Source organism: Carex rostrata, chromosome 22 (genome assembly GCF_964058835.1).
Source record: "Carex rostrata chromosome 22, lpCarRost1.2, whole genome shotgun sequence".
NCBI lineage: Eukaryota > Viridiplantae > Streptophyta > Magnoliopsida > Poales > Cyperaceae > Carex > Carex rostrata.
In genome coordinates, this window is record NC_135939.1 from 4235845 (window position 1) to 4255986 (window position 20142).

The 20142-nt window shown below is 33.6% G+C and overlaps 2 protein-coding genes across 3 annotated transcripts; one reads left to right on the forward strand and one right to left on the reverse strand.

Moving 5' to 3' along the window:
• Window positions 1-997: 997 nt before the first annotated feature.
• On the forward strand, window positions 998-10286 carry ASY1 (DNA-binding HORMA family protein). 2 transcript variants are annotated; one of them, XM_078323937.1, is made up of 23 exons: window positions 998-1128; window positions 1225-1281; window positions 2117-2213; window positions 2317-2385; window positions 2710-2802; window positions 3367-3490; window positions 3648-3717; window positions 4258-4299; window positions 4947-5075; window positions 5380-5487; window positions 6431-6473; window positions 6562-6603; window positions 6715-6851; window positions 6937-6949; window positions 7495-7565; window positions 7645-7749; window positions 8088-8238; window positions 8696-8763; window positions 8865-8922; window positions 9235-9383; window positions 9507-9626; window positions 10041-10124; window positions 10182-10286. In XM_078323937.1, the coding sequence occupies exons 1-22, from the start codon at window positions 1126-1128 to the stop codon at window positions 10092-10094; spliced, it is 1803 nt and encodes a 600-aa protein (XP_078180063.1). In that variant the 5' UTR covers window positions 998-1125; the 3' UTR covers window positions 10095-10124; window positions 10182-10286. The 2 variants fall into 2 exon arrangements, with proteins under 2 accessions (XP_078180063.1, XP_078180060.1); XM_078323934.1 differs by having other exon boundaries at window positions 10041-10286.
• Window positions 10287-11590: 1304 nt separating this feature from the next.
• On the reverse strand, window positions 11591-12279 carry LOC144574244 (histone H3.2). The gene has a single exon (XM_078324169.1). The coding sequence runs from the start codon at window positions 12157-12159 to the stop codon at window positions 11749-11751; it is 411 nt and encodes a 136-aa protein (XP_078180295.1). The 5' UTR covers window positions 12160-12279; the 3' UTR covers window positions 11591-11748.
• Between the last annotated feature and the right edge of the window lie 7863 nt (window positions 12280-20142).

The window sequence follows — 20142 nt, forward strand, 5'->3', positions numbered from 1 at the left end:
ATTAATTTTTCTATTTTTTCCTTTTAATTTTCTCTTGTAAAATATAAAGGTTTTACAAAAATAGATAGAATATTTTAAAATTTAGATATGAAAGAAATATTCTATTTATTTTTTGAATTTTTTTATATTTTACTAGGGATCTAATGAAAAAATTTCTTCCATCTATACATCAGATTAAAAAAATAACTAAATTTGAATTGATAAAATTTCTAGCGATTCAAACTTTTGACTTTTAGAATCGATAAATATCCTACTTTCTATCAATCAAAAATTTAATATATTTTTTATGTTTTTCTCTCTTCTTTTTTATTAATTTCTAAAAAAATAATATCCTTGAATCTCGGTTATATAGATGAATTGGAGTTTGGAGAGTTGATTTTTTATTGATTCATGTGTCGATAATAATGCTAGTGGAATTTTAATTGTTGACATCCCTATGGAGTTTGGACATTTTAATTGTATCTGGTGTATTCATACATAAACCTAATATTTCATTACTCATCATATCCGCATAATGTTGTTACACGGACATGGCACTGAAAATCCCAAACATCCAAAATATCTGAGCTTCTTTTAATATCTCTTTCCTCTCCATTTCGGAAACAATGGAAATTTTTTAATTACAAGTCACAAGACGAATGCTATATATACTAAGTGCAGGACATCTCCGTTACCTTAGAAATGGATCTTGTAAATAAGGCGAAACAATTTACCGCGAAACACGATACTCACTTGTCCTGGCACTGACATAATTATCTACACAACCCTATAAAAAAAGAAAATAACACACGCTTGGTCTGTTAAACATTTTACAAGCATTCAGATATGCATTTTTCTTTCCTGTTTATATGGAGAAAAGACAGGTTTGTGAGGGCTAAAACAAGAATTATATTTTAACATTTTCGAGGGTTAGTTACGACAATGTCCCCAAAAGTTAAATTAATTTTGAATTTCGTCTTTGATGCTTATATAGACACCCTTTCCGCGCCGGATATCCAGTTTTCGCCTCAGTGCTCAGAGAGACTCTCTCTGTCTCTCTCCCTCCCTCCCTCGCTCCTTCTCTCTTCTTTGCCCCTCAGAATTCTACATCTTCGTACCTCATCTAATCTTGTTTTACTTCCAACAATGGTCCGATCGATCTCCCTTTCTGTTCGCGATTGAATTTTTATTCGATGAAATCATTCTCCGACTGAAATAACAATTTTTCGTTCAATCTAAACGCAGGTAGTTGCTCAAAAGGTTAAGGAGGCTGAAATAACTGAGCAGGATTCGCTTCTCTTGGTATGATCTATTCCTGTACTCATATTAGATTTTAATCAGTAATACTTGAGCTAGATTTGTTCAATGATGCATATTTGGGTCCGATTTTAGTCACTTGACGATAATTTTCCATTAATCGACTTGCTGCTTGTTTTGTTACTTCCTTTCGCAAATTTTTTGAACAGATAGATCTGAACACCATCTCGATTTACCTAGCTGCGTACATATATATCCATTTCGGTTTGACATTATATACATTTGATCTCTTAGTCTGGTTTTTCTATGAGATTTCTTCAATTATTTTATTTGAACTAAATCGAGTTAGAAGTCTGATTATCATCGATGCTTCTTCATCTGTGCTTCTTTAAAATTATTTCTTATATATAATATCTGAATTTCATTGGATAGGATATTCAGGACTTAGATAAATGCTCTCTATCTTTTTTTGCATTTCATTGAGATCCGCAGTTTGATTACATGAGAAATTAACTACTGTGTCAATTTAATTTTGATGCAGAATAAAAACAGTCTTATTTATTTTATATTTCTCATCATCGTTGATCTGTTTGATTTATAATACCCTGATCTATTTATTAACCCCCTGCTCGTTCTTAAAATATTAATTCCATACAACTTAGCTCTTACATATATTGCCTTTCTAATTACGTGCTTTCTTTCTGATCTAAGGATAACTAGGTACTTTAATTCCTAATTTCTACGGGCAGATCTTTATTTATTTATGCACCAGAAAAAAATCTTGTTAATTGTTAAGTTTAAATGAGTAAATTAAAACTTTACTTTTGTACTTTCCTAACTTGAGCTATATTTTGATTTTATTAATAATATATTTTTACAGACTAGAAATCTGCTTAGGATAGCGATATATAACATAAGCTACATTAGGGGCCTCTTCCCTGAGAAGTACTTCAATGACAAGTCTGTTCCAGCCTTAGGTGAGCATTCTTCCTTTCTGTTTAGGTTACTTTGTAACCTCCACTATTTTAGTCAAAAAAATAAAAAATTCTGATTTCTTCTTCTTCTTTGTTTCTAATAAAGAGATGAAGATTAAAAAGCTGATGCCCATGGATGATGAGTCCAGGAGGCTGATTGACTGGATGGAGAAAGGTAAAAAATAACATCAGATTCAATTGACTTGTGTGTTGTCTGCAGGTCCACTTCAATGTTAACATCTGATAAGTTTGTACTTTTCAGTTAGACCTAGTTTGGTCAAATCTGCTGTCTTCTGTTTCTATTTGTCTGTCTTTATCTTTTTTCAGTGCTTGAGGAATATTAGATGATATATTATGACTGAAATTCAAGCTTAATTTAAAAATAAATACAGGTTGAATATAACTGCAGCAAACAAATTGAGGCTTACTTCACATGTGGTTAATATGAGTTTTGATTATCTAGTTTAAGTTTCTTCTTCATTGGTTAAAAATTTTGTAGGAGTGTATGATGCCCTCCAAAAGAAGTATCTCAAGACACTCCTCTTTTGCATCTGTGAGAAAGCAGAAGGCCCCATGATTGAAGAGTATTCATGTAAATAAAATATCTGTTATTATGATGTCAGATCACTGCTTTATCCCCTGTATCTCTAATGGCATGGTTACAGAGTCTAGTTCTTTATTGACACAATGTTATCATTGTATGCAGTTGGTAATATTCTTTTAAGCAAATTTATTGGTTAATTATAATATAATAAAAAATTAGCAAGTTAATGAGTAATATAGCATGTGTTCCTGTAGTTACTAGTCAACTAACCCCAATCTGACTGGTATTGTAGCAGTTCCTGCAATTATGGAATGTGCACATACTTCAACTCTATCGAACTTTAGATAATGCAAACAATCCTATATTCTAATTACCCTAACTTATCTTCCATTCTCCTGAAACAAAACTAGTGCTTTTTTACCCTCAGCTTTGCAAATGAAAACAAAACATGCCAAAAAGGGATAAAACAAATGGAAGGTACAAGTATCCTAGTGCTTTATTTTAACTGTATGTTAGGTCAGACACCAAAATATCAGGTGTGTTGTTTAGTAAAGTCTGTTGAACAGATAAGAATTTTATGTTAATTATATTTTTGTTTAATATTTTGCACAGTTTCATTCAGCTATCCTAAGGCTAGTGAAGAAGAGGTCCACATGAACATGACTTGCAATGGAAACAAAAAAAATGCAGCTAACTTTAAGTCTGATACAGCAGATGTTACACCTGATCAAATGAGGTTCCTTTTTTTCTGCCATATTCCTCTTTCTTTGGACAAATTCTCTCTATATTGATCAGTATTAGGTTTCAGAGTAACTTAATCTAAAATTAAAGCAAGATAAGATAAAAATGCAGAAAAGTAAAAGAAAAAAAAAATGAAATTCTTCTATTTGTAGGCGTTCTGCGTGCAAGATGGTCAGAACCCTTGTTTCATTAATGAGAACTCTTGATCTGATGCCTCAAGAGGTACATATTATTTGTTCTTGTTCATGGGCAATGGAAATTCTATCTTCATAACTTCCGAATTTTTCAATTTTTAATTTTGCAACATATTTTAACTTTGTTGGTATTATTTACATGTAGCACTGGACAAACAAAATCTTATTTAAGTGCACTAATTGATTCTAACTTTGTAATTTTGACTCGGCCAAATTTGTTCATAACTATTTCCTTTGAACTTTAAACACCAACAATAACTTTTTTTTATTGGCTCAAGTGGTTCACTTTTCAATGTTCTATTTCAATTTTCTCTTTGAAAATGGAAACTTCTTATTGGTATGGCCAAATTATCTACATTTCAAAAGGAATATGGCCCTGGCAACACACTAATCTATGCATAAATTATTTGCAAATAATACAAAAAATTTGGACATTTACTTTTGTGAGTGATGTTGCTGCTGTCAATGATGATTATTAGAAGGTTACTTTTGCATAAATTCCCACGAATGAAGTTCCAGTATCATACTGAAAACGATATATATTGATAAATCTACTGTTGTATTCCAGCGTACCATTCTGATGAAGCTGTTGTACTATGATGAAGTCACGGTATGTCTGAGCTTGAGATATGAAGTTATTTTTCCCTTCATTTGTACTTATTCAACCAAACCAGGATTAAATTATTGCTTGAGTGTACCTTGTTAGAAAAGGCATAGTTGTATGAGATTATCCATCTAAAGTTGTTCTATCAGAAAATTACTGTGTAGTGTTAAAATTGATCCAGGTAATATTGTTTTCAACTTGATTTATTTTGATTAATTTCTTTAACTATCCGAATTTCTGAATTTTTATCCCAACATGTAGTACATTCTATTACACAGTTTTGATCTTTGGAAATATATGTGGTGGCTAATTTTGGGTTTGATATCACAAGGACCAACCAATCAGCATATGCTGGTCACTAAATGAATATCACTGGTTATCAGTAAAATTGTACAACCAATATTTATCTTGTTGTTGCCTTTTATTTGACTTTTCATCGCCATTTTATGCTGTCGATTCTCACCTTGTTGTTTGCAGCTTAGATATTAGTTATGACAATAAAAAAAGAAAATCCAAAAGACAGCTGTTAGAATTTATTTAGCACTGCTCAGTCTAATTACTTTAATGTTGCAGTCCTTCCGACAAAATGCATTCAGTTAATGAAAAGATTGGCTTTCTACTAATCAGATTTTTGTGAACATTTATCATTACAGCCTGAGGACTACGAGCCCCCATTTTTCAAAGGTTGCTCAGAGAACGAAGCAGTGAATATATGGAATAGGAACCCCTTAAAGATGGAGGTCGGCAATGTAGATAGCAAGCACCTTGTGCTAACCCTCAAGGTACTCCTCTTACCTGTACTGTACCTGATTGTTCTAGTACCCAGCTTATGCCTGTAGGGATCAGTGCATAATTAATGTTTAAGAGAAAACTAGCACACAGTCAAATGACATCTGCAAACAGATTTATTGTGTGTACTGATATACTAGACATTAACTTACCTATTGTGCTATTGGTCGCATTACTGGCTGAAATTGAAATCCTGCCAATGTTACACTATTGCTTCTTGTTCCATTTATTATGATAAATCTGATCATTCTTCTTTCATCATGTGGGTGTATGTTTGCCTATGTGCTCTTTGTGTAGGTTAGGAGTGTTCTTGATCCATGTGAGGATGAAAATGGAGACAACCCGGGTGATGATATGAGCCTGGGAGATGATTCTGGAAATGAAAAGGACTCTTCTGATAGTGAGGTTACACTCTCTCTCTCTCAGCCTCTTTATGAATTGTATGATGTTCAAAATGCAAAACAACACTTTTTTTATTTCTCTTATGTCAATTTAGGTTAGTGTGCTAATTAGTAAGGTTTTATGATCCTTTCTTTTGGCACTGCTGGTCCAAACTGTCTGGTATAATTGGTTCCTTTTGCCCAGATTTTGAGACATTTAAATTACTTATTGCTTAGTTACGGTTTGCAAAGGTTATAATCTTGCTTTTCCATTGTCTTTCTTAAATCTTGTATGATATCAAGACTCAAAAATCAAATGTATCTTACAAAAGTCATGAATATGCATTTTTCTGTGTGTTCAGTCAAATTTCTGATTTAGCATTGAGGTACTGAGATACCTGGCGTTACTGTAGTTTGGGAGTTGCCATTTGTTGCCTTTGGATGACTTGTAAACAATATACTCCAAAGAAAATATGTTCCAATGCCTCATTTTTTTCATACCTCATTATACCTCATATTTTATATTTTCGTTTTCAAAGTCCAAATTGCCGATCCGAACCGTTCAACAAAATATTTATACTAAAATATGCATGGAGATGAAATTTTATATTTTTTGGAATTTTTTGCTATTTTTTAAGATAGGTACAAAATCACTGTTTTTGAACTGTTCAAAAAACAGTGATTTTCTATCCATCTTAAAAAATAGTAAAAAAATTTCATCCCTAACCATATTTTAGTATGGATATTATGTTGAACGGTTCGGATCGACAATTTAGACTTTGAATATGAAGAAAATGAAGATATAAAATATGAGGTATGATGAGGTATAAAAAAAATGAGGCATTGGAACCCTCCTCATATATAAATATTTTGTTGGTCAAGTTAAAAGTTACAGTCGGTGCCAACCTCCAAATCAAGTCCAACTTTATGTTTATAATTTAAATGTTTTCAATACCACAAATTTTCAGATCGAGACTGCTGAAATTGAACGCTACATGATTGCTCCAAATGGTACCTAAAAACAAGGACCTTGTTCTTTTTTTTATCCACTTAAAATGATCGATATATCTCCTTGCTAACTGAATTAGTAATTTGACAGTTATCAAGAAGGAAAAAGGAGCAAATGGTTCTATTTCTGATGGTTAGTGATCCTTGTCACATTAGAATACAATATATAGTGGTGACACAGTATTAGCTTTATTTCTATTCCATGTCTGAACTTCTTTTTTCCAAAATTTATTCTTATCATTAGATGAGACTCAAGATAATGCAATGGAGGACCCAAATATGGATGAACTGACAGCTTTAGTAAGAGAATGGATAAATACTAGGGAAAGCAGCACTGTTAATATCTCAGATGTTCTCTCATACTTCCCAAAGGTTTCTTCGGTAAGTCTTCTTGTACATATATACATCTGACTTTATCATTTCCTTCTGCAAATTTGATAATTCTCTCTTTGTATAAAACTTGCAGGCACTGATTGAAGGTAGTCGGGCATGACATCATGTTATGATTTGAATTACATAAATTATTTTAGTACTGATGCCACATGTTTCATTCTGGTACTTTATGGTAATCCATAGTGTCATAACCTGTATAGAAATTATCCTGATTTTGACATTGGTCAAACTCTCAGTCCATCCCTCAGTCCATATCTGCTGCTTTTTTGCTTGAAGCCCAATGTAAAATGAAGCACCAGATCCACACCATTGAAGTACTTATAAGGGGAGGTCTTATTTGTGTAAGGTATGAATCCAGTTTATTCGCTTAGATCCAATGGACCGGGTTGTAGCTGGAGCCTCCCTTTGACGAGAAAAGCAGCAGATATGTATCTGCTGAAACCTTGTATTCGTTTTGAACTCTATCCTTCTTAGGATTCTATTGTCTTAACTTGACTTTATTTTCTCAGTAAATTGCAGATTTTTTTTTTTTCTGTTATACACCTCATCACAACTAGAATTTCCTATTTTATAACATCTCTTTATTAATAATAAAAAAAAAATCTTTGATTACTAACATCCTTGTTTACAGAAATTCTGGATAATCTAGTCAACCAAGGGCATTTAGCCAGATCAAGCAAGGACAGCTTTACTATAAGCAAGGTAAAGAAACCTGCAATTGCTTCTGGCCTATTAGTGCCGTTTTAATTAATACTGATATAACCTCTTTCCCATTGCTTAGTCCAACTGCCAGATGCCAACTGGGGAGCAAGAAGTAGTAATGCAAGATGTGATAAAATCACAAGAAGTCAGCAAGGGTCTTGATGAGGATTTCATTTATATGAAGGTATGCAGAAGGGCTGTATACTACTGTCGGTCTTGATGAGGATTTCTTTTTAACTTTAGGTCACGTTGTTTTTCTCTATCTAAATTAATGCACTGCAGGTACAGTAAATGTGGCAATGTATGCACTGTATTTTCCTATTGATGCAGCGCACAATTTCTAGCTCTACAAGAAAACTCAGCTAATCACATCATAGTTAACTGATTGAATGCTAACAAAAAATGAAAAGTAAAACAATAAAAATGCTAATAATTTATAGTTTATACCACACATGACCTGTTTCAGTCAGCATTGTAATATGCAAGGTTATCCTATCTAACAAGTTTATTGTCTTCTCAAAGGCTCTGTATCATGCCCTTCCCATGGATTATGTGTCAGTACCAAAGCTACACAATAAGTTGGATGGAGAAACAAGCCAGAACACTGTGCGGAAGCTGATTGACCGAATGATCCAGGATGGCTTTGTCAAAAATTCAACTAACAGAAGATTGGGTATCAACTTTCCTACATGCTAATAACTCTTTCTCTCCAACTGCGCTCAATCTTAATTCTTAACCCAAAATTTCTGTGATCAGACCCTCAATTTCACTCAGGTTTGATTCAGTTATGCAATGAACTGCACTAAGCAATATAAGTGAAAAAACATTAGACAAATAAATAAAAAGGTGGTATGCTCTCCTTTCTAACGGTACTGTCTCAGAAATGTTATTTTACTTTATGCTATCTGTCCTCAATGTTTACTATGTCAGTTGAAGGAACCATTACTAACAATTATTCTGATAAAGAATAATCTGTAAAATATACATGTTATTGTTACATATGGCTAGAGTTATCCAGCTTATATGTTGTCTGTATTTTACTAGGTTTGCATATAATCACCTCAGCCCAAATAATTCTAAATTACCATGCTTTATTTGAATTTTGAATGTACAAAAACAATTATTTACAGGTAAGCAAGTCATCCATTCTGAGATCACTAACAAAAAGCTCCTTGAAATTAAAAAGAAACTTGAAGTGGTAAGCAAATTAAATTCTTTAGCACATACCAGCATTATTTTTTCCTCTATAGAACAATTGATATTATGTCACTCTTGAACTTGGTCTGTCTGTTTTGACAGGGTCTTAACAACCATGGCTCTCAGGCATTTGAGTTTGATGACTTCGATATCCCAAAAGGTAACTTTCAAGGACTCAGGAGAACTTTTAAGTTTGTATACCTGTGATATACCAAAGAAAGGTTTATGAAGTTTATTCTATTGTTTATGGGGAATAATTTTGTTACATTATGAAGGACTCCTGAAAGCCAATAAATGGTGTACCAGTAGAAATTCATAATGATTTGTATTTTGCTAGTATGCAGAAACTGACAACGCCGGCCTCCAGTATGAATTATCGTTAACTAGCGAAAAATTTTCAACCTCTTTACATAATTTCTGATAATTTATGACACAATATTCATGGACCCTAATATATCCTTCATCTTGTTAGATAAAATAATGCGAGATGGGTCAACTATCGGTGGAGTCCATTCAGTTGGGTCTGATCAAACTCAGACCAGAGAGAGATCAGAGATGCAAAACAATACATCCTCTGCAAAAGAAAGAGAGCAGAGTTGTACTCCTATGAGCATGCGAGGGGTAATGTTGTCACTCTATCACTACTACTTAAGGAAGTAACTTTAGTGAAGCTAATTTCCTGTTATCTTCCCTATTAAAACTTACATTGGTTGATTTAATGAGAATTCATTTATTTTTATGAAGCCTGCTGAATCTCTGGAGAGTGGAGTATTGAGTGAAAAAGTTAGAGGTAGAGTTCGTGGTGCCAGTGCTGGTGATGATATCCAATCCACCTCAGACAAGCGACCAAGGAAGTCTAGCACGGTCTCTCTCTCTGTTTTTTTTTTTTTTTTAAACTTGACAGTGGCTGTCAAGCGCTCTCTCTCTGTTCGTGGTGCCATTTATGATCTGTCTCTTATTAACTCGGAAGCATGTAGTCTTGTGGATGACGGCAATGTACATAGGAAAAGAAAACCAGAACTTATGTTATAAATTAATCTATACTTTAATATTTGAAAACCAAAGCAATGTTAAGACTGAGGACCCTTAATATGGCAAAATGGCACAGAGAACTTCTAAGCAATGGAAACTTAAATAAGGATCCAAGGAAATCGGAGGGTTAGTGAAAACTTGTATCTGAACATAAATTCCCAAAAGAAAAGGCACAAAATTGTTTTATTCATTCAAGTTCTGTTGTTTCATAGTTCACTGACCTAGTTGTTGTTGCAACTTTGACAGGTGAAGGAGCCAATACGACAGGTTTCAAAGCGCGTCAAAGCAGAGGTTCAATGAGCCATAGAGATTCCTTTTTGGTAGAAATTGGTGCCAAGTGTTTTTAATGTCTTCTAAATAACTGTTTACAATTCTCAATTGCAAGAGTACTGGTGTTACTTTGAATTTGTTGTGGTTGCACTGCTAATGTGGTTTGTTGCATATTGTAAAGTTCCATATCAATTCTACCCGAAAATCTGTATTCTGTTCTGACATACCAATAGTGATTTTACATATTTGCTCAAGGGAATTCCCATGTGGTAGACAGCATTTTTTTCAAGGTTTGTGAGTTTTGGCTCACCAACGAATTCATTAATATAAGAAAAAGTTTTTACAACGCCTCACTATAAGCAGACAGCACTTTTCATTAAAGGTCTTTCTAGAAAGATAAAGAAGATATATAATTTATTATTATCTTATTAAATTACATTTTAAAATCAATTTATAATTATCAAATGACAAATTTCATTAATAAAAAGTTGGTAAAAGAATACATATAAATAACTAAATAAAATTTAGTGTTTAGTATTTAGTATTTACAATAACCGTTGCAAATATTCAGCAACAAGCTAACCCATTTCTTAATATCCAAAATCGCCTCATCATATGATGGAAACATGTCTATCATTGTTTTATTACTAAGTTCGTTGCCGTTTATATATTACATTTTCATTTTGTTTTGTTTCAAATGTCATTACAAACAATTTGTTTTCGATGTTATTATAAATAAACTAATATCATGTAATTTTATTTTGAGGGATGCTAACTATCGGTCAGGAAAAGAAATTGTTAGTCTCTCGAATGGCAGTCGGCAGAGGGTTCATTTTTTTCGTTTAAATTTCGTACATGTTCACTCTTCAAATGTACACACTTTGTCAAGGAAAAAAAAAGTGAAACTATACTGAATAATATTTAAATGAAATTATTTTTCTTTGCATGAACCAAATCACTAACGACTAACGAGGGTTTTCAAACCAGCTTAAAATGTGCTTTGAAACAAAAATTTACTAGTTTTTGAAAAAAAAAAATTCTAAGCTGGTTTTTCACGACATCATCACACATGCTTCTGATAAAAAGTGAAAGTGTTGCGAGAGATTCGTTTTTCATTTTGAAACTAGACAAGCTTTCTCATTTGAAACTAAAAAGTGTGGGTCGGGTTCGGATTAAACACAGATCGATCCAAACAACATTAGAATCGCTGTTCCCAACACATAAATCATATTCCTACCTTATGAATTATTTTACAAGGTGAACGCAAGCATTTCTAGTTTTGTGCCCAAATTACTACCAAATTGAATTCAACCTTACAAATAAGGTCATTTGTTCTCATTAAGTGCCATTGAACAACTAAAGACACAATCTTACAGATGCAATCACAAAATAGTATAACCAATTTGGATTCAGTCCTTGCAGAAAAATCATTTGCATGGAGATTCAGCTTAATTCCCATTTTAGTACCAAAGACACATTCTTGCACATGCATACACAATAATATATCTTAAAAGATGCACAAATTGAAAAGAACTAGGTTTCATTTCATTCTTACTCAAAAACAGTTACACAGATACACAGATCCAACTATTCATAACACCAACTTTTCACAACACTAACCTAACCTCCCAAACCAAACCAGCCACTACTAGACAAAGATCTACTGAAACTACTAAAGAACACCTCAAGCCCTCTCACCTCTGATCCTCCTGGCCAACTGAATATCCTTAGGCATGATCGTAACCCTCTTGGCATGAATGGCACAGAGATTGGTATCCTCAAACAACCCAACCAAATACGCCTCAGCAGCCTCTTGAAGCGCCGCCACAGCCGAGCTCTGAAACCTCAGATCTGTCTTGAAATCTTGAGCGATTTCCCTCACTAGCCTCTGAAAGGGAAGCTTCCTGATCAGAAGCTCAGTGCTCTTCTGGTACTTCCTGATCTCACGAAGCGCCACAGTTCCTGGCCTGAAACGGTGAGGCTTCTTCACTCCGCCGGTTGCCGGAGCTGACTTGCGGGCGGCCTTGGTGGCCAGCTGCTTGCGTGGGGCCTTGCCACCAGTGGACTTGCGAGCGGTTTGCTTGGTACGCGCCATTGGAGGTAGAAATTAAGTTAATACGAAATTGAGATAAGGGTTTTGATTGGGAATAGTAGAGAGAGAGAAGATTTTAGTTTGGATTGGGAAGGAGAAAGGGAGAGGGGAGGGGTTTTAAAGCGAATTGGTGAAAACGAAGAGCGGGAAGTGAAAGAACTTTTTCGAGGTTTTAGGCGGTTTAATCGTTTTGGAACGTCGGATCCAGTATCAAAGGGACGGTGGATATGACAAGAGTGGGGCAAGTGCGGATCGTGATCCGTGGGTGCCTCGTTTATGGATTCTTATTGGTTGTGGAATTTAGGTCGCCACGTGACACTGATCTGTGCGCTTTACCAGGCATGACGGGGTTTGTTTTTCCAAAAAAAAATAATAATAATGAAGGTATGAAGTAAGTTTGGGCTGCCAAATAGGCCTTCTTGTTGCTTACGGGCCATTATCAAAAAATGTGGGCCTTCTTGTTGCTAACGGGCCATTACCAAAAAGGTGGGGCTTCTTGCTTTCAACAGTAAGCGTCCAATTATCAATTATATTTTCTTTCCTTGGCCTTTTTAGTTTTTCAGCTTTTCATGGTTTCTCGTTAAAGGGATCTGATTATATCATTTTTTGGAGACACCGGATTACATCCTATGTTTACAAAGTTCAAACAGTTGATTCAAACCGTTCAACTTATTGAATATGTTAAAATGTGGTTACAGATCAAATTTTACTTTTTTCTGAATTTTTTTACTATTTATTAAGATGGGTACAAAAATTCAACGGTCTGAATATAGCGATTTTGTTAAATACTTAATAAATAGTAAAAAAAATCCAAAAAATATAAAATTTGATCTGCAAATACATTTTGACATATCCAACAAGTTGAACGGTTTGGATCGACTGTTTGAACTTTGTAAATTTTGAAAATGGAGAGTGTAATTCGGTGTCACCAAAAAATGGTGTAATCGGATCCCTCCTCTTCTATAATTTGTACAAACCAAGCTTCTAAATAGCTAGCTATAGCGATTTTGGACCCAGAAAGCTAAGCTACGGGCTAAAACTGCGCTAATCAAGCTACGATCGCTATAGCGGTAATAGCGGTCCGCTATGCTACATGGGTTATGATTTTGCAATTTTTTTTTCTGAAAACATGATTTTGCAATTTTAATGAGCCTTAATATCTAGATTGGTTTTTTTTTTTACTTTATTAAGCTATATCAATACAATGGAACATATGCGGGCTATACCGCTATATCAATTAAATTTTGTATCATGCATTAATATATGGTAGTGGTATATTTTGAATATAAAATATATCGATAGTTTTTGAATTAGGGATATTTTGAATGACAATTTCAACTTTGTATTGGTTTAATATGAATATTAGAACTTCTTAATTAATTTGATATTTTTTTTCTTGATGAGACATTTTTACTATTAGTAGAAATATAAAATATAATTTTTGAAATAAAAAAACGCTATTTATAATAGCTTTTGCTATAGCTCCGCTATTCGCTAAAGCTTTTTTTTGTCTCCCCGCTATACCGCTATAAACGCTATTTAGAAGCTTGGTACAAACTAAGAGGTCTTTTTAAACCTACTAATTCGAGTCACAAACGAGCTAACTTTAAGGGTCCGAGCTAAAATCTTAGCTTCAGATCATTATGACCTGGACCGAATTAGTTCGCGATCTGACGAGCTAGCTCGTTGGGTTTGACTGGATCTTGATTTAAGAAGAAAATAAAATTTTCAAACTTTTTGGACCGAGCTGAATCGAATTGGACCGAGCTGGACAGTATAAAATGCACACAAATTCATACAAATTCACAAATTGATGCCTAGTTGAGCTAGCTCGCTAGCCCCAACTTGAACTCATTAATTCTGGATCGAGCTAGTGGCGAGCTGGCTTGTTAACAACTTAGTTCAGTAACAAACGAGCTATTAGCGAGTGAGTCAGGTGCAAGTCACGATCGAGCCAGGGGCGGATCTATGAAGGCTCAGGGGCAAGCAAGTGTCTACCCCTGAATTTAAAACTTTTTTTAAAAATTAGTACTAATTGTTTCATGTGTGCCTATCTCTGATTCGATGGAGTGTCTATCTCTGACTCAAAAATACCTTTAATTTGTTTTTACTCAATCACTATTTTAAGAAAAGAAAATCTGGTTTAAACAAATTTAAGATTTAGGCGGCTGGAAAATAGAAATTATAAAGAGAAGAAGGAGATAGTGAAGAAGACATTTTTGATTGTGGGACTCATTAATTTATTACATATGAAATTTAACTTTTCATACAATTTCAGTTCAATTAGACTCACCAAAGCCCAAAAGAGTTTTCTAGATCGAACATCACATACGACTGTTAATACACCTGTCTCAAATCTTCCCTGTAATATGTGTATTATGGAAACAACAACTGTAAGAAATTTGTGTATTATGAAAACGGCTAGAAATCTCATGTAATTAGGAAAGATCAATAAGCTATTGATCTATAAATAAACCTCTGTACATTTTGTAAATACATCTTTTTTTTTTCTTTTTTTTTTGGTTGATTAAACACATCTTTTCATCAATAGAATATTCAATCAATAATTAACCTCCTCTTTTCTATGATTTGTAAGAATTCATTTAACCTTTTTGCATTTTCTTTCTTCTTAATTGGTATTTTATTTTATGATGTATATAACATTATTTGAGTACACCAATGGTCGTACGATCGCTAAATGCAGAAAATGATCCTTTTCGCCCACAAGAAAATAATGAAAAAGTGCTTGGTCCTGAAGTACCATACTTAAGTGCAATCGGAGCGTTATTATATCTTGCAAATAATACGAGCCCCGATATCTCATTTGCAGTAAATATGTTAGCAAGATATAGTTCCAAACCAACCAGAAGATATTGGAATGGAATTAAACAAGAGATATGAGGTTATACTATCAAAAAGATACAAAATCCAATTTAGTTGGATATACAAATGCGAGATATTTGTCGGATCCACATAAAGTACGATCTCAATTAGGATATGTATTCACCTATTGTGGAGCTGCAATTTCATGGTGATCGACAAAACAAAATCTTATGGCTACAACTTCAAATCACGTCGAACTGATAGCCTTATATGAGGCGGGTCGAGAATGTGTTTGGTTACGGTCAATGATTCAAAATATTCAAGAAGAATGTGGACTTGAACCCATTTGGCAGACCTATTCACAAAATCTTTACCGACAAGAATTTTTGTACAACTAACAAAGAAGATAGGTCTACATCGATTGAAGGATATTCAATGATATCAAAATGAGGGGAAGCATTATACGCACTGTACTCTTTTTCTCTTAATCAAGTTTTTATCCCAATGGGTTTTTCTTGGTAAGGTTTTTAATGAGGCAGTACATGGTCCTGAAGTATTGTTCGCTTACAAAGGTAGGCTACAAAGTCTCAGGTACAGCAAGCTATACCAGTTTAAACCTTGAATCTACTCTCGTCTAGGGTTGCAAGTGTACAACCCTATCCGTATAGTATATTAAGGTATCGATCCTCAGGGACGGTTTAATTCGATTCTAAATTCCTACAAATCCGAGTTAGGTACTAGAAGTGTGAAGAGTTGGGTTTGGTTTGTCTATATTTCCTAATTTCAAGTAGCAATTCGATTAATAGTGAATGAAAACAATTAAAGGTTTTAGTTTTGAACAATGATAAAAGGGGCGCTCCCAGGGTTTCAGGTTTCATCTCAAACTTTGTCTTCTCTGGACCTATCATTCGACTCGCATCATCTCTGATGCGACCCGTTTGATGCGACTCGCATCATCTCTGATGCGGGTCGCATGGCCCTCGAGCAGAGCTGACATGTGTTTGTATCTAAGTTGATTTCTTGTGCGAGGCTTCGACCTGTGGCTCTCACCTACTGGTATCTAACCTAAATTGATTGTCTGGTTTGCTAGAAGTATCCACAACCTTTCAATTATGGAAAATTCACCTCTCGGCTACTATTGATCATAAATCTACTTCAAATACTAAATCTCAATTGCAAGAAACATCAAGGTCAAATTACTAGAAGAGATGCTATAGACATCTAACAGTAGACAATCAAGAATCAATCAAGCAATCAAAATCAAGCAATCAATGAATACTCAAACAAAGAATCACACAAGTTCAAACTTAGATCAAATCAACATGCAACTCAAAGACAAAGTTATGAGACTACATCCTAACCCTAGGAACTAAAGATCTACTCAGTCATGATGAAACAAAGCATAAAAGAGAGATAGAATAGGCAGATCATGATGAAGCTCGAAGATCCAAGGTGGATTGGAGAGGATCTTGCAATCTTCTATTCTCCTCTTCTTCAAGTAAGCTCCAATCTCCTTCTTCTCTCTTGATCTCTGCTCTCTAAGTGTTCTGGAATGTAAAGGGGGAAAAAAGCTCTCCAAATTCTGGCATAGGACCTCCTTATATAGGCAACAGATCTGACTTGGGCTTGTCAGGTTTAATTTGAACTGGGCGGCAACAGTTGATGCGACTTGTATCAGGTGGATGCGACTCGCATCATATGGGTCGCAAAGGCTGGGATGAGGGTCGCATCACCTGGGTCGCAAGGCATGAGTGAGGGTCGCATCATAGGTTCCTGAAGTCTGCCAATTGCCTGATTTTGACCAATTTCGCCTGATTCCTGCAAAGTAAGAACCACAACTTAGCAGTACCACATTCTATGGATATTCAATGTAAAAGGCACTATTTGTTGGTTCAAAACATAGATTTTTGTATGGAAACAAGTCGAAATGATAGGTCTAATAATGTGATAACAAGTATCATGTTAATATTGTTCCTGAAGTATCATATTAACAGCGTATAATGAAAGATGAACATCCAAGGAGAAGTGTTATAAAATATATTTATGTGGATGTTCAATCTATAACTCCCAATATTAATTCTCATGTTCATTGCCCCACTACTCCACTACTATGCGCATTCATGTTCTCATTAACTATTGTAATGACTCTTCATGTACAATTTCTAGCCTATAAATAGAGATTTTGTAGACACATATATTATATACAATAGTGGAGAATAAAATTATATTATTGTTCTCTCTATCTCTCTTATCATTTACTTTACTTTTATTGCAACTTTATTTTAATTTTACAACAGTAACGAGATTTTTTTTTTTCAAGTAGTAACAAGATTATTCGAGCAGTAGCAGAATAGTGCCGACCATATTGATAAATGAATTATTAGGGTTCGGTGAGGTGAGGTCAACATTTCGTGATTCGGGTATAATTCGAAAATGATTTGGAATTATTCGAATCATAAATTTCAGTCCTACAAAGAAGCAAAAAAAAATGTTCTGAGAAAAATTCGGAGAAATTCACGAATTATTTGGGAATAATTTGGTCAAAGTTTGGTCAATGGAATAATTCGGCTTTCGGTTCATCATCACCAAAAAATGAATTATTCGCGAATAATTTGCGAATCTTGTGACTAAGGTCTTGACTCCTGAGTAGCTGATGTATTTGAAAATTGGGTTAATTTCTCGTGTACCTTATGAAGAGTTCTTAAATTTCTTATTTACCTCTATACTCTTCATTATATCTAATATATTCCTCAATTATTTTTTTTCTGTCTTATTTGCCCACAAAATTAATTATTCATATTTAATGAGTCATTTAAATCTATTGTTTCCAATAATACTCTCCTCTTTATCTCTCCTTCGTATTTGCTCACAAAATTATTTTTTCGCTCCATATTTAATGAGTCATATTAAATTAATTTTAACGATGTATAAAGCTAAAGAAACTAAATCTACATGTTAATGAAAAGGGAAATTGTATTATTTGAGAAACAACTACGCAGAAATATAATCATCCACTAGGCAGAAATATAATCATCCACCAAGCAGAAATATAATATTTTTGGTATCACTTAGAAATCAGCTGTAAATTTTTTGGTATAAATTTAGTGCAAATTAAAGCTGATCAACCGGATGCTGCGTATAATTTAGTAGCTGGAGCTTCACATTTTTATTTATTTTTTTAAATTCAAACATACGATCTGAATAATTTAATATGATTTATGTATAAAATGTGTTTAGAGACCAATTTTTTTTAATATTATTATTTTAGATAGATATAAAATTATTATTTTTGGATGATCCAAAATCTTTAGAAAAAAATAGTCATTAATCATTATGTACCATTCTGAAAAATAGTGAAAATAATTAAAAAAAAGTTGGTCTCCAAATACAATTTAATACAAATCAAATTGATTATTTGAATTTTAAAAACAGAGATAAAAACAAAAAGTATGATTAAAACACAAAATTAATAGAACATTTGAGTACTCATTTTTTTATATTAAAAAAACTTATATTGAGATATTTTACTTGTAAAAATGACTTAAAATACTTGTTGCTTTGGTTTTCCACCTGCTTAGGTTTGCAATTTTTTGTTTCCACTTAACTTGAGCCCACCAACTTAAAATAAGAAAATACTTCTTGATGTATGGTCTATCAAAAAGTCTAGATAATTATTAATTATTTGTCGTTTAGTGCATACAAATATCAGTGTCACTGTCGCCTATCTCAAATCTCACTGGGACCACGGAGAAGATTCAACACTAGAATCTTATCTTCTTACTCAAGTCCACAAAAAAAAAAAAAAGATTCTTTTGTCGAATCTGTCGAAATTCTTTTAGAAACCATAAATAAATACAGAATTATCAAACCAATTTATACTTCAGTTTAAAAAAAAAAAAAAAACTGAAAGGTCATTTTAGTTGTAAATTTTTTTTTCGGAACTAAAATGACATTTCGGTTATGAAAAAAAAATACTTTGGACCGAAATACTATCTCGATTCTTATAATTTTTGTAAAAATCAAAACAATTAATTTTTTTTTATTAGTGGTTTTTAAAATAAAAATCGAATCTGACTGGGTGCATGAGTGCATCTTATGTACCCAAGAGAAAAGAAGAATCAGCAAATCACGCATTCACGCTTCACAAAATTACCCTCGTCTTTTAAGTTAATTTGCACGACTAGAAAGTGGTAATTATGTAGTTAGATATTGAACATGGAAATCTTTTACTAAGCCTGATCCACATATTTCTGCATGGACTTTGCTTGTTCCGGACGGCTCAAACTCAAGTTGATCTCAACGCCGTTTTCTCCATCCACATCAACCTTTTAAAAGTATCTTTTGTGCAATTACAGTCCTGTCCAAGAAGTCCAATGCGTATCCTCTATATTAACTCGAAAGGGAATCTTTAGAGTTTATCAATTTTGAACCATCTGATTTTAAATGGAACTGGGGTAAAGATTTTAACAGCGGAGTTTTGGCTGCATGCAGCGCACTAACTATAGAATTAAAACAGCGCGCCAAATGGTTCCTGCGCTGCATGAAGCCAAAACTGCTCTGTTAAAATCTTTACCCACGGAACTGGCTCATGTCTATAATATAGGAAGTCTTTGATATAAGTGCGGATCTAGTTTGTACGAATTTTAAAACAGATCGGACAATCAAAATTTATTAACTCGAAAGATTCACTTTTGAGTTAATGGAGAGGATACAAATTCCATGGAGTCTGCATCGTCTTCATTAACTCAAGAGAGCATTTTTGAGTTAACACATATTTACCGTCTTATTTTAAACGAAGTCAATCCCGTCATAGTCTATAATTCAGGAGGCCCTTTAATATTAATATGGATTTAGTTTGCATAGATCTTAAGGCAAATTGGACGGTCCAGATGCATTAACTCAAAATATTTTTTTTAGTTAATGCAGAGAGTACAAATTCCTGCTCAAATGGGCTGGGAAACTTGTCCGGATGGAATCAAATTTGGTTTGATTTTAGTCGGAAATGTTCGATTGATACGCACGGACAGTTTCATAATTTGTTTGAATTAAATGCGCGTCAAATTTAATACAGATCAAAAGATTTCAGCTGGATATCAGATTGAATTTGATTGATGTCTATTAAACTGTCTCTACTTTGTTTATTAATTAATTATTTTTTTATTG